The following is a 15,234-nucleotide window of genomic DNA, read 5'->3' as shown; positions in this document are numbered from 1 at the left end:
ACTGGTCTGACCACTCCCATACCCATACTAGCTGGGGTCAAACAAGGGTGCCCATTGAGCCCCATCCTTTTTAACATCGTCGTCGAGCCGGCACTACGCCTCATCTCCGACCTAAAGCTGGGATACCATCTGCACAACCAATCCATATCCGTCTTGGCCTACGCGGATGACATTACAATCATCAGTGGTACCGCCAAAGGCCTCCAAACCCAGCTAGACCTCCTATCCACCTGGGCCCAAAACTGTGGCCTTACCTTCAAGCCAGCTAAATGTGCCACCCTCTCGATCGCCTCCAAATACCGCTGCGACGAAGATAGGCACTTCTCCATCCAGGACACCACCATCCCTCACCTGAAAAAAGATGACCATTACCACCATCTGGGGATACCGACCGGCTTCACCGTGGGGTGCTCCGCCGAAACTGTCATCGACGGGATCCTGACCAACCTAAAACACGTCGACAGTTCCCGCCTCGCCCCATGGCAGAAGATCGACTGCGTGAGTACCTTTTTAATATCCAGACTCACCTTTTACTTAATCCTCGGCAGTGTGCAAAAGAAATCATTAGGGAAGCTGGACAAATCCATCAAGCGTTATGTGAAGAAATGGATGTACCTGCCGCAACGTGCCAGTCCCGAAATCATCGCCATGCCACACGCCCAGGGAGGGGCCAACATCACCCCATGTGGCATCCTGGCCTACGTCGCGCAGGTAAGCCATGCTATTAACCTCCTTCATTCTAGAGACCCTGTCGTCGCTGCTCTCGCCGGGAACACCCTGCGTCTGGTCGTCGAAAAACGTATCAAACGGCCTCCCAGTGACGACGACGTCTGTACCTACCTGTCCGGGTCTATGGAAAACGAGTTTGGACTCGATCCATACGATATACCATCTGTCTGGACCCGGCTGCGTATGGCTACACATCGCCTGAAGAAATACATCGACCTGGTCTGGCAACCCAACGCAGACGGCACTTTCATCCCCTCCGTTAACGAAAAACCGCTCCAAAAAGCAACTGCCATGAAGTTCCTCTCCGACGCAGTCAAAGCTACTCTCCGCAAGCCCGACCAGGGAAAAACCTACCGTTTGATCGCACGTAACGCCAACAGTAACCACTTTCTACACGACGGCAGCTTCACCAGGTTTGCCGATTGGCGCTTCGTCCACCGTGCGAGGCTCAGGGTTGTACCACTTCGCGGCCTCCAGAGATTCGGCAACGCCTCCCAAAACTGTCGTCGGTGCCAGCGCCATTGTGAAACCCTGGCACATGTTGTGAATCACTGTCCGCCGAACTTTTCCCTAATAACTAAGCGCCATAACTCCATTCTAAATAGGCTCTACAACGCCATTGACCGCAGAAACCTCACAGTCTTCACCAACCAGAGGATCCCTGACTACCCAGGTACCTGCTGTCCTGATTTGGTCATCGTCAACAGTAACCCAAAAACCGCTACAATCGTCGACGTCGCCACCCCTTTTGAAAATGGGGAGGACGCCTTCGACCGCGCCCGCAACGAGAAGGTATCCAAGTACCGACCTGGCGAACTACTTCAAACGCAAAGGTTACGATACGTTCGTCGACGCCTTCATTGTTGGCGCCCTTGGCGGTTATGATGCCTCCAATGAGTGTGTATTACAACGGCTTGGCATCTCCAGAAGATACTCTAGACTGATGAAACGTCTCATGGTCAGCGACTGCATCAGGTGAAGTAGAGACATTTACACCAACCATCTGGGCAGCCGCTACCAGAACTAAGTCTCATTGTATACTCGCGTTTCACTTGTATCTGGCTACTGCCACTTTGGCTCTACGCCCATGTACTCGCGAATCTTTGTATTTTCTTTCGGCTGGCTGTGTGCCCTTGTCCACGCGTCTGAGGCTGAGCCTCCATTTGTATATTCTAACACCTTTAACCATATGTTGTCTTCCTGGCTGGCTATGTGCCCATGTGTCTACATTTCTTGCCTCCATTGGCTATCTTGTACATATTCAATTTATCAATAAATGGCTTTTAACTCTGTTCTTATCAGCTTAATGATCTTTGCCTAAAATTAGTACCAGACCTGGATTCNTGTTATTGTTACTCTGTTACTACTATATATGTACTTAATATAACTACTTCATATGACCTGATACAACATGAAAAATTACCTCTGTAAATATTATAAATATCCTCACTATCATAATATTGAATGTATTTATCCTTGTAAAAATTGTTTGTAAAATTATGTTGATGTACTTTACTCCCGGTAATGCTATTATGCGGGGCCGGGATATGTGTGTTCACACCTTAATAAAATAACGATTGATTGATTTGATGGAGTCCATCTATTCACCTCCCGGGACCAAAGGGTAAGTTCCATTGCACTTAATTTTCTCCGTAGTGTCGTCAAGAAGCGCATTTGTCGGGAACCCTCGCTGGAGGACCTATGTACCTATCTAAACGGGTCGACGGAGGGCGAGTTTGGTTCAGAGCCTACAGACATCACCTCAACATGGACACGCCTGCGCATGGCCACATGTCGACTACGGAAATCGCTGGACATCACCTGGGTCACCGCCGACGACAGCATCATAATCACCGCAGCAGGCAACCCGATCCCACGACACGCCACTTCCAAAGCCATCACTGCCATGGCTAAAAACCATCTTTTGAATCGCCTCCTGAGCAAGCCGGATCAGGGCAAAGCTATTAAACTCACTGCCCAACATCCGGCAAGTAACCACTTTCTCAGAGATGGTCGCTACACCTCTTTCGCCGACTGGAGGTTCATACACAGGGCTCGACTCAGCGTGGTCCCCCTGAATGGCCTCCGTCGGTTTGGCCAGTCCTCATCCAAATGTCGTCGTTGCAGCTACCCGAAAGAGACCCTCGCCCATGTGCTGAATCACTGCAACCGTAACCTACACCTTGCGACGGAGAGACACAACGCCATATTGGACAGACTACGACGCGCCATTCACGACAAAGACTTAATCATCCGCACCAATCAACGTGTTCCTGACTACGAGGGAAATTGTCGACCTGACATCGTGGCCATCGACGAAGCAACCAAAACAGCAACAATCGTGGACGTGGTGGTTCCCTTCGAAAATGGTCATGAAGCTTTCAACAACGCAAGACAGAAGAAAATCCAAAAATATCGCCCACTTACTCAACACTTCAGGACAAAGGGCTACGACACGTTCTGCGATGCTTTCGTCATTGGGTCACTTGGTGCCTATGACCCTGGCAACATCGCAGTGCTTCAACGTTTAGGAATTGGAAGAAACTACTCTAAACTCATGGCCAAACTAATGGTAAGTGACCCCATTAGATGGAGCCGTGAGATCTACATGCAACATCTAAACCGTGGACATTTCTACAACGAACAACGTCGACATCCTCCCTCAAATGGACAATCTCAACACAATCATCCAAGCCAAACATCCAGACCTGGCAACAACGATCGGCCACAAAGACACTATCCTGTTCGTGCCAACCAACGTTTGGACTCTGCCTAATCGGACGCCAGGCTTTATGCCTACTTGTGTACATAATTCTCCACATCCCTGTACTTTTCCAGCAGGCTAAGCGCCCATGTAAACCGCTTACTATGTATATATTTGGCTGGCTTTGTGCCCTTGTCGGGTTACTATTTATTCATTTATTCCTACCTCTTTATATCCATTTTCTGTAAATATTAAGGAATTTAAATAAAATCATCTGTTCTGTTCTTATCAGCTTGATGATCTTTGCCTAAATTAAGGACCAGACCTGGATTTCGAGCCTCACATCGCTCCCCAGTCCTCTGGGTAAGTATTTTTGGTTTACTTGTCTCTCTTTCCTCTATTCTTCTCTCTTCCGCTGGAAGAGCGGCCTGCACGGTTTAAACGCACCGTGTATTAGCTGCTCGACTGGCAACACTTCTGTCTATCATTACCAGCCAAGGCTGGTAGCTTTTCCCGGTGTTCCGCTTGGACACCCCGTGGCCCCCAAGGCCCGTGGTGTTTCCCTGAGGACACCTTCTTTCTTCCCCTTCCTGCCCCTCCTTGGTTGGCTGCTCTGCACCCCAGGGGGCACTTCCGCTCTTTTCCTCTCCACCACTCTACACATTTGATCTTCGATGGCTGCACCTAACATCTCTGTGCTAGTACCACATCTCTGTGTCTTCAGCCACCACACCCATGCCAACTTTGTCTGCCAATCCCGCGCCAATACATCGACCACGCGGGACTGGTTAGGCACCTTAAGCGTGAACACAATGTCACGCTGTCCTTCGAATGCCGAGCTTGCGGTCTTATTCAGGACAAGTTGAAGACGCTTAAACACCACCAACAGCGCTCCGACTCCTGCCGCTCCTGCATTGAGGCGCTGTCTCCTCCAGCCCCTCCTCCACCAGCGAGCCGTCGCATCCGTATCCCCCTCAGACCGAGGAAGACTTATCAACGAAGGACCGATCGCCCACCCAACAACTCCACTCCGAGTTCCAGTGTGCAGCCTACTGACAACCGCCCGTCAAGCTCCACTAGCAAACGCACCAGAAGGACTAAACGCTCCAGTGGCCGGGCCATTGTGTACCCCGCACCGCCATCACCTGGACCTGCCCTCGCGCCAGCCCCCGGCAGTCCTATCTTTACAGGTGTCACCACTCCGCCGTCGTCCATCTCCTGCCATTCCAGTCCGCCAGTCTACACCCCCCACGGCTCCTCCACCACCGTCTCCGCCTCCAGCGGTCCAACTACCATCCTCCGGACCAGATACCGTGTCGCCCCCGGCCTGGAACACTCGCGCTGATGTCACGACTTGTACTCCCCCGACTACGGCCCCTGTGGCGCCTCCTCGCACCCCCGACCAGATGGACTCTCAGCCCACACCTAGTTGGGTCACCGCCTGGTGCGACAGATTCAGCATCGCGCTCGACGAGGACATGTTAGACAAAATGGTGGACGACCTGGTCACACTCGCCCATAACATCTGTAACGTGTCGCCCTACCGCCCCTCTCTGAACGGCGACCGCCCCTCATGGGACATCACCAACGACACAAGGCTAATCCAACGCCTGTACCGGAGAAACAGGACTAAAGCCGTCTCTATCATTACTGATGGACAGCCTACCTACTGTCGCATAGACAGAAGTTTGGTGCAACAACACTTCACCACCATCTATGCTAACTCCCCACACTCATGTGGGTCCTATCCTTCCTTTCTCCCTACAGCCCACAAGCCAGCCGACGACAACCCGCTAGTGGCCGCATTTTCTCCTGCCGAAGTCAGCACAAGGCTCCAACGAAGCCACAACACGGCGCCCGGACCGGATGGCCTCAGGTACCATCACTGGCTCAGGACCGATCCAAAGGGTATCATCTTGTGTAGCGCTTTCAACGCCGCTCTTCGACTCCTACACATCCCCTCCAACTGGAGGCACTCTAACACAATTCTTATTCACAAGCGTGGCGACCAACATCAAATCGACAATTGGAGACCAATTGCGCTCTCCAACACCTTCGGCAAAACCTTCTCGGCGTGCCTTGCCAGCAGATTCCTGTCGTGGTGTACCACCAACAACATCTTCTCTGGCGCCCAAAAAGGCTTCCTTCGCCATGAGGGGTGCCTCGATCACAGTTTTCTTTTACAGACTATTATCCAAGATGCAAGAAGAACGCGAAGCAATTGCCACATTGCTTGGCTCGATTTGGCCAACGCATTTGGTTCCGTTCCGCATGACACCATCCTTGCCTGCCTCCACTGGTGCGGACTTCACCCCGACAGCGTAAACGTCATTCGTGAACTGCTAAGAGACAACTTTACCAGCATCCGCGCCCACGACAGCTTGACGGAGAGCATCCCCATAAATTCTGGAGTTTGTCAGGGCTGTCCCCTCAGCCCCCTCCTGTTCAACGTGGTGGTTGAAACAGCGATCAGAAGCGTCACCGAATTACATCACGGCTACAAACTCCATGGTGAAGAAATCAACATCTTAGCATACGCAGACGACCTTGTACTGATCAGCTCAACACCAGACGGGCTGCAACAACAGCTAGACCGGCTTACAGATTGGGCCAAATGGGCAGGACTCAACTTCAAACCAGGTAAGTGTGCCACATTATCTGTCCTAGGTGAAAGGCACACCACCAGTGATGACACCTTCACGCTCGACGGGCAACAACTTCCCAACCTCCAACGGGACGAATCCTACACTTACCTGGGCATCCCCACCGGCTTTTCTAACAAACACACCAATGACAGTGTGATCTCCAACCTGATTGAAGACATCTCTAAGCTGGACCGCGCCAAACTTGCCCCCTGGCAAAAGTTTGATGCGCTGAACACCATCCTGTTGCCCAAATTGACTTTTCATCTACTTTTAGGCACCAACCCAAAAAAGAGACTTCACGACCTCGACCGCCACATAAAAAAGTGTGCTAAACGATGGCTTAACCTGCCGCAGCGGGCAAGTCCTGAGCTCATCCACCTGCCCTACGACCGAGGCGGCACCAACATCACGCCCTGTAGCAGTCTTGCGGACATCTGTCAACTTACACACGCTGCCCACCTCTTCGACTCCAGGGACCCGACGGTCACCACCATTGCTCTAGGTACACTACGAAACGTAGTAAGACATCGCATCCGTAGAGTGCCAACGGACGAAGACATCAGAGCATTCCTCGATGGATCCATGGAAGGAGACATAGGCCTACCATCAAAAGATATCACCTCTTCTTGGGCCAGACTGCGTGCCGCCACAAGACGCTTGCGCAAAACCATTGACATCTCGTGGCACTACACGGGCACTTCGTTCGTCCTGACCACTGGTGGAAACATCATCCCACGTCACGCCTGTACCAAAGTTCTAATGGCCATGGTGAAATCTGCCACCCTCCACCAGCTACTGCAGAAACCGGATCAGGGTAAGTCATTCCATCTCATTGCAGGTCACCCCACCAGCAACCACTTCCTTAGAGACGGGCTGTACACTTCATTTGCGGACTGGCGATTTGTACATCGAGCCCGTCTCAGTGTGGTCCCGCTCAACGGCCTACGGCGCTTTGGCAACATGTCAAAGAAATGTCGCCAGTGCAGTCACTCCAATGAGACACTTGCGCACGTCCTAAATCACTGTGGCCCTAACCTACGGCTAGCCACACAACGCCACAACTCTGTCCTCAACCGCTTATTCCACGCCATCAACAACCAGGACTTAAAAATCTACTGTAATCAGAATATCCCAGGGTTCGACGACCGCTGCCGTCCCGACCTAGTCACCATCTGCGAGAGGACTAAGACTGCCACAATCATCGATGTGGCCGTCCCCTTCGAAAACGGACAGAACGCGTTCAACGTAGCCAGGGACATGAAAATAAGCAAGTATTCTGCCCTTACTCAACATCTACGTCAACAGGGTTACGATACTTATTGCGATGCTTTCATCATGGGCTCCCTTGGTGGATTCGACCCGGCCAACATCTCTGTCATTCAGCGTCTCGGCATAAGCCGTAAGTATGCCAAAATGATGACCAAATTAATGGTCAGTGACTGCATAAGGTGGAGTCGCGAAATATACTGTAACCACCTAAGATACGGCCGCCGCAACCACTAATTGCTCTGTATAGTCTATGTACATACTTTTGTCGCGTTGTCGCATCATGGCTGGCTATGTGCACCTAGCCATGATTACGCTCTGTTCCTATTTCTATTGTAACATACATCTTGGCTGGCTATGTGCCCTTGGCCGCGATCACCATACTCTATGTTACACACCCTACACTTTGGTTTTGTTTATCATCACGGCAGGCTATGAGCCCATGGTCGCGATCACCACTACCTCTACTTGTATATATCTCTCTATATGTTCACATTTACCCTCTAAAACCCCTTTTTGTACTGATTTTTAAGATTTAAATAAATCATTTTCAAATCTGTTCTTATCAGCTTAATTAGCCTGCTAACAGCTGATTTCTACGCCACCAAGATGACCTCCGGATTCCGAGCCGTTTGCTCCCCGACAGGTTGGTAAGTTATTTTTTACTTTTTTCTCTTTCCTATTACCCTTCCTACTTCTGCTGGAAGGGCGGCCTGCACTGTTTAAACGCACAGTGTATTCGCTGCCTGACCAGCAACCACTTTTCTGTCGCGGCGTGATCACCGATCACGACGCAACGTATACTTCCACTACTACCTGGGCCGACCCAAGCAGTAGTTCTTTCTTCCCCTTCCTGCCTCTCCTTGGTTGGCTGCTTCTAGCACCCCAGGAGGCACTTCCGCCCCTTTTTTCTCAACTGTCTATCTCTACAGTCTGAGTTCTGCTGCCAAGGAGGTAAGACCTGTCTCACTTTGCTCCAGACTTAGTTTTTCTGCTATCTGCTAATGTTAGGCCTACTTTTAGGCTTAGGTAGTGTATCTCCATAGTTTAGCATAGGGAGTTAGGGCTATTTTAGTCCTAGCTGTCGAGTTAGGCTTAGTTTTACTAAGCCTAACTTTTTTGGTGTTTTTATTTGTGAAAGTTTTGTGTTTTGGCAATCTCCATCTTGGCTTCCTCACCCTGTGGAGTACCAGTACAACGAGTGCAGCCATCTTGGATAGCCAGGGCCGGCCATTTTGGATTACCTCCTGGATACTTGTGTTTATGTCTAGTGATTGTGTAAGTGTTGTGTCTGTGTCATCATTGTGCAACAAGTGCTTCGTCTAGCCGTCTGGTTTGTGTTGGGTTTGGTGGACACCCTGGTCTGCCTTTGGTTTGTTTGGGGAGACCCGCTAAAGAGCAGACCAGTCGTCCCCCAGCCCTCCCAATTGACCACACCGACTGGTGTCAGAGTCGCACTTTTACAAGTGGGTAGCTCAGGTCTGTTAGACCTGACTCAGCCTGTGTACTCACCAGCTCATTGCTGGCTTTCCACTGACCAAGCTTTGCTTGGCTAGCTAGCTGTGGTCAGGACCCTTATTGGCTCCTGACACTGTCTTCTCTGGTGTCGTCGCATTCTGTTGGATTTTCTCGACTGTTTTGGGACTTATCACCAACTAACTTTGGATACAGCCTCTCAGCATATACCCCTAAAGGATTACTGAGGGACTTCTTCCTAGGACTTGATTTTGAACCACACCCAGCGTTTTCGTCATCTTCCCAGCTCACCAATTATAGTCAACTTTCTTTTCTTGCTTACACTAGACTTGGGACAGTACGTACCTTAGGATTACTAAGGATTATTTTTCTACGAAGCCTCTACAGTGGTGAGTAACTTTTACCCCGTTTTTAACTTTGTGGCACTACTTAGTTTTACTTTACTATGGGATCTACTGGTAAAGATGCTTTCTTAGACGAGGCCCATAAGGCCCTAGACGAGATTAAGGGATACTTCGCTTCCAACCCCAATGGTAAACTTTCGTCGAAAGAGAACTTACGGTATGTGACTGAACGCTTTAATAGAGTAATAAACTTAGCGAGTATAGCAATTGATAGCAACTGTATTTCTGAGAAATTGGAAAAGAGATTAAAGTCCTTAGTTACTAAGGACGACGTAAAGAAAATTGTCTCCGAACAAAATAACAGCGTAATCGCCTCACTCTCTGAAGTGAAAGAAGGAATGAGTAATCTAGTGAAATCGGTCAACAGAGTCGAGCCGTGTAATAGTAATGAGTCAACAAACAAGCGTTATAGCGACGTACTTAAACTAGGGAATAACTCCTCTCCCACTTTCTCGCCTTCTTCTCCACCCTCCCCGAGCTACACCGTGATAGTGTACAGTGACGACTCGAAAAACACCTCTGAGCAAACTAGAGATACCTTAATGAGAAAGATAAAACCTCAACAATTGGGGGTCGGAATTAGTCGTATAAGAAAGATTGGTAAGGGTGGCATCGCCGTGGATTGCCCCACGAAAGATTCAGCTCTAAGATTGGACGGGGAAATTTCTAAACAACGGGGCCTTGGTTCCAAATTTGCAGAAAAAAGTCACCCGTTAGTGAAATTAGCTAATGTTCCTAAATCTATCGAGGGAGAGGACATTTTACAATTTGTCTACCAACAAAATGAGGGTATAAAGTCTATGTTCAGCGAAAAGAAATTCAACGACAAGGTAAAAATAAAATTTTCCATGAAGCAACGTAACACGGAGTACATTTCCTGGGTCATAGAGGTAACACCAAAGCTAAGAGAACTGCTTCTAAAAGAAAAAAGAGTCAATTTGGAGTGGAATAGATGCCCTGTGTATGACTACCTTCCGGTTATACAATGTTTCAAGTGCCTTGCGTTCGGTCATAGGGCGAGCACCTGCACGGAGAGTGACAACACATGCAGTCACTGTGGGGAACATCATCTCTTCAGAGATTGCCCGAAGAAACAAGAGGCACCTAAATGTGTCAACTGTATTAAAGCTAAACACTCCAGAGTGGACCACAATTCAATGAGCACTGACTGCCCAATGCTCGCGCGGGCCAAATCCGAAGTGGCCCAAAGATTCGATTACTCCATCTAAGTTCTTCAATCTTCTCTGTATCAGCAGGACCATGCTATTTGTATTGTGATTCCTCCTGTGGTTTTTATGTTACTGCTTCTGTTTATCTGTGTACCTGCTACCGTAAGCGTTGTCCCAACGCTCCACCTGCTATTTTCATTGTCATATTTACCAATCGTTATTTGTATTACTGCACCTAGATCTGTATTGTTTATATTATTATTGTACTCCATGTATCTTTTATATTAGTTATCTATGTATTTTTCGACGTAATCACTATGTTCTATGTGATCAATGTATCATACGTCCTCAATGTATCCATATGTGTAACCCTACTGTATCTGTTGTACCTACCATTTCTACTGTTTACCTCCATATAATTGTCACATTTTATGTTATTGCACTACTTGTAATGCTAATTTTATGTTTACTATATCTGTATCTGTCTTATGTATTACCATTTTGTCCTCCTCTGTATGTTACTGTTTACGTTATCAACATGTATCGCGTCATTTTTGCTGCTACTTTAATGTATTCCATTTTATAACTGTATCCTGTACTTTTTTATGTATTTTTTATGTATTTTTAAATAAATGCCGATGCAGGACGCTCATGGGTCCCGTGACCCTAGGTTGCTCCTTTCCTTCTATCCTATCCAACTTTATTCCCCTTCGATCTAAACTCTTCTAAACCAACTTTATCTTCCTCCTTTTCTTGTCTTACCAGGCTATACCTATGAGTTTCGGCCTTGGTCTTTATCCACGTGTCTATCTCTACACATTTGATCCATGGCTACTTCTAGCAACCCAGCAGCTGTCACTCTGCTTGTGCTGCTTCGTCCCCCCTACCACTGCCTGGCCTGCCTACCTGTCTACCGGGATTATGTGGACCACGGGGCCTCTCTAGGCACCTCCGTCGTGTTCATGAGGGCCGCCTTAGTTTTGAATGCAGGATCTGCCATATCCGATCCGAGAAGTTGAAGGAGATAAAACTACATCAGGCACGCTCCACCAGCTGCGCAGAAGCACTCCCATCGATCTCGCCAAACCACTCTTGCAGGGATCCCAAACCACGAGGTAAGATCCACACAGGCGTGAGGCGACGCCTGAGGCAAAAAGACTACGGCATAGACGAGGCCTACCTCGCCTCCCAGGATGCAACCTACAACGCCCAGACTGACGACAGCTCCTGCAACCACCAGTTGAGCCCTCCAGCTACTGCGGCCAGTCCTACTCAAGGACTTTCTGCTCCTGTTCATGCCGACGCCACCCCTACAGTGCCACCTCCTGACACCAGCAGCCAGTCCCCTCGTTCCCAGCAGCCGAGCCCGGGAAGCGACAACTCTCCATTACCTCTGGTTCGACGCCCACGACGTCAACGGCAGCGCCAGCACCAGCGAAGGCGTAACTCTAACTCCACGGACAGTCAACCACGCCCTGCAGACACCAATGCTTTGGGCACCACCACCGAGCCAACCACTGCGCCGGTACCTACGCCAACTACCTCCACCCACGGTGCCGCCACCACTACGGACCATCCTACACCTGCTTCCAGCGCTCCACGAGACAACGCCCATTCGCAGGTACGTAACCAGCTCGACCAACCTCCCACTGACAGCACGCCTGCTGCTCCTCCATCCTGGGTTATTGCCTGGAGAGACCGTTTCAACTGTGCCCTCGACATCGACATGCTCGAGGTCATGGTGGACGACCTCACGAACCTTGCACAAAGTATGGCTCCTCAACAACACCCTCAACGTAGTATCCACCAACACCAACGCCATCCGCATCATCCCAGACCCCAGGCCCAAGGGAATACCCGCCGTCAACAGAGGTACAACGCTGCTGAGGCCAGTAGGATCCAACGTCTCTACAGGGCCAACAAGCACAAGGCGTTTGAGGAGATCACTCGCGGCCCCAGCCGCTACTGTAACATCGGTGAGTCCACACTCATTAATCACTTTACTAACACCAGTGGTCGCCGTTCTGTCCCGCAGGATCAGCTAGCTGCTTCTCTCCCGCAACGCCCTCAGCCAACCACCAGTAATCCTCTCTGCGGTGAGTTCACGCCTGCCAAGGTCGCCAAACGCCTTGCCAAATGCCGGAACACTGCCCCTGGTCCCGATGGCGTTAGGTACTACATCTGGAAGCGCCTCGACCCCCAAGGGCACATCCTTTCGGCCCTTTTCAATGCCGTGCAGAGAATCGGCGCCACACCCTCCACGTGGAAGACGTCCACCACCATCCTTCTGCACAAGAAAGGCGACCAAGGCAACATCAACAATTGGAGGCCCATCGCCCTCGCCAACACCCTCGGCAAGGTCTACTCCGCCTGTATCGCAAGCCGTCTCCTGCGCTGGTGTGAGGAGAACAACATCATTTCCGCAGCGCAGAAGGGCTTCATGCGGTACGATGGGTGCTCCGAACACACTTTCACCTTACAATCTGCTATCCAGAATACCCGTCGCAAGAACCATGGGTGCCACGTGGCGTGGCTCGACCTCGCCAACGCCTTCGGGTCCGTGCCCCATGACACCATTTACACCTGCCTCGAGTGGTGCGGCCTCGACGAGTCCTCAATCCATTGCATCAAGGCCCTCCTTGATGGTTGCAACACCCGCATCCGATCAACTACTGGTCTGACCACTCCCATACCCATACTAGCTGGGGTCAAACAAGGGTGCCCATTGAGCCCCATCCTTTTTAACATCGTCGTCGAGCCGGCACTACGCCTCATCTCCGACCTAAAGCTGGGATACCATCTGCACAACCAATCCATATCCGTCTTGGCCTACGCGGATGACATTACAATCATCAGTGGTACCGCCAAAGGCCTCCAAACCCAGCTAGACCTCCTATCCACCTGGCCCCAAAACTGTGGCCTTACCTTCAAGCCAGCTAAATGTGCCACCCTCTCGATCGCCTCCAAATACCGCTGCGACGAAGATAGGCACTTCTCCATCCAGGACACCACCATCCCTCACCTGAAAAAAGATGACCATTACCACCATCTGGGGATACCGACCGGCTTCACCGTGGGGTGCTCCGCCGAAACTGTCATCGACGGGATCCTGACCAACCTAAAACATGTCGACAGTTCCCGCCTCGCCCCATGGCAGAAGATCGACTGCGTGAGTACCTTTTTAATATCCAGACTCACCTTTTACTTAATCCTCGGCAGTGTGCAAAAGAAATCATTAGGGAAGCTGGACAAATCCATCAAGCGTTATGTGAAGAAATGGATGTACCTGCCGCAACGTGCCAGTCCCGAAATCATCGCCATGCCACACGCCCAGGGAGGGGCCAACATCACCCCATGTGGCATCCTGGCCTACGTCGCGCAGGTAAGCCATGCTATTAACCTCCTTCATTCTAGAGACCCTGTCGTCGCTGCTCTCGCCGGGAACACCCTGCGTCTGGTCGTCGAAAAACGTATCAAACGGCCTCCCAGTGACGACGACGTCTGTACCTACCTGTCCGGGTCTATGGAAAACGAGTTTGGACTCGATCCATACGATATACCATCTGTCTGGACCCGGCTGCGTATGGCTACACATCGCCTGAAGAAATACATCGACCTGGTCTGGCAACCCAACGCAGACGGCACTTTCATCCCCTCCGTTAACGAAAAACCGCTCCAAAAAGCAACTGCCATGAAGTTCCTCTCCGACGCAGTCAAAGCTACTCTCCGCAAGCCCGACCAGGGAAAAACCTACCGTTTGATCGCACGTAACGCCAACAGTAACCACTTTCTACACGACGGCAGCTTCACCAGGTTTGCCGATTGGCGCTTCGTCCACCGTGCGAGGCTCAGGGTTGTACCACTTCGCGGCCTCCAGAGATTCGGCAACGCCTCCCAAAACTGTCGTCGGTGCCAGCGCCATTGTGAAACCCTGGCACATGTTGTGAATCACTGTCCGCCGAACTTTTCCCTAATAACTAAGCGCCATAACTCCATTCTAAATAGGCTCTACAACGCCATTGACCGCAGAAACCTCACAGTCTTCACCAACCAGAGGATCCCTGACTACCCAGGTACCTGCTGTCCTGATTTGGTCATCGTCAACAGTAACCCAAAAACCGCTACAATCGTCGACGTCGCCACCCCTTTTGAAAATGGGGAGGACGCCTTCGACCGCGCCCGCAACGAGAAGGTATCCAAGTACCGACCTGGCGAACTACTTCAAACGCAAAGTTTACGATACGTTCGTCGACGCCTTCATTGTTGGCGCCCTTGGCGGTTATGATGCCTCCAATGAGTGTGTATTACAACGGCTTGGCATCTCCAGAAGATACTCTAGACTGATGAAACGTCTCATGGTCAGCGACTGCATCAGGTGAAGTAGAGACATTTACACCAACCATCTGGGCAGCCGCTACCAGAACTAAGTCTCATTGTATACTCGCGTTTCACTTGTATCTGGCTACTGCCACTTTGGCTCTACGCCCATGTACTCGCGAATCTTTGTATTTTCTTTCGGCTGGCTGTGTGCCCTTGTCCACGCGTCTGAGGCTGAGCCTCCATTTGTATATTCTAACACCTTTAACCATATGTTGTCTTCCTGGCTGGCTATGTGCCCATGTGTCTACATTTCTTGCCTCCATTGGCTATCTTGTACATATTCAATTTATCAATAAATGGCTTTTAACTCTGTTCTTATCAGCTTAATGATCTTTGCCTAAAATTAGTACCAGACCTGGATTCTGAGCCTCACATCGCTCCCCAGTCCTCTGGGTAAGTATATTTGGTTTTTGCTGATTTCTCTTTCCTATACTCTTCTCTCTTCCGCCGGAAGAGCAGCC

At 50.3% G+C, this 15,234-nt stretch overlaps 3 protein-coding genes across 3 annotated transcripts; all 3 read left to right on the top strand.

Annotated features, from left to right (window-relative positions):
- The first annotated feature begins 2,512 nt into the window (after nt 1-2,512).
- LOC111632249 lies at nt 2,513-3,505 on the top strand. The gene has a single exon (XM_023376642.1). The coding sequence runs from the start codon at nt 2,513-2,515 to the stop codon at nt 3,503-3,505; it is 993 nt and encodes a 330-aa protein (XP_023232410.1).
- A 602-nt stretch (nt 3,506-4,107) lies between these two features.
- Nucleotides 4,108-8,900, top strand: LOC111632239. The gene is made up of 3 exons (XM_023376630.1): nt 4,108-4,220; nt 4,323-7,477; nt 8,659-8,900. Exons 1-3 carry the CDS (start codon nt 4,108-4,110, stop codon nt 8,898-8,900), a joined length of 3,510 nt encoding a protein of 1,169 aa, XP_023232398.1.
- Nucleotides 8,901-11,220: 2,320 nt separating this feature from the next.
- LOC111632225 lies at nt 11,221-14,678 on the top strand. Its single transcript, XM_023376606.1, has 2 exons — nt 11,221-11,407; nt 11,524-14,678. Exons 1-2 carry the CDS (start codon nt 11,221-11,223, stop codon nt 14,676-14,678), a joined length of 3,342 nt encoding a protein of 1,113 aa, XP_023232374.1.
- Nucleotides 14,679-15,234: the final 556 nt, after the last annotated feature.

Source organism: Centruroides sculpturatus, unplaced genomic scaffold, assembly GCF_000671375.1.
Source record: "Centruroides sculpturatus isolate CEXI.00-Female unplaced genomic scaffold, Cexi_2.0 scaffold72, whole genome shotgun sequence".
NCBI lineage: Eukaryota > Metazoa > Arthropoda > Arachnida > Scorpiones > Buthidae > Centruroides > Centruroides sculpturatus.
The sequence above is the reverse complement of the archived record's forward strand: the minus strand, read 5'-3'. Positions and strand labels throughout refer to the sequence as shown.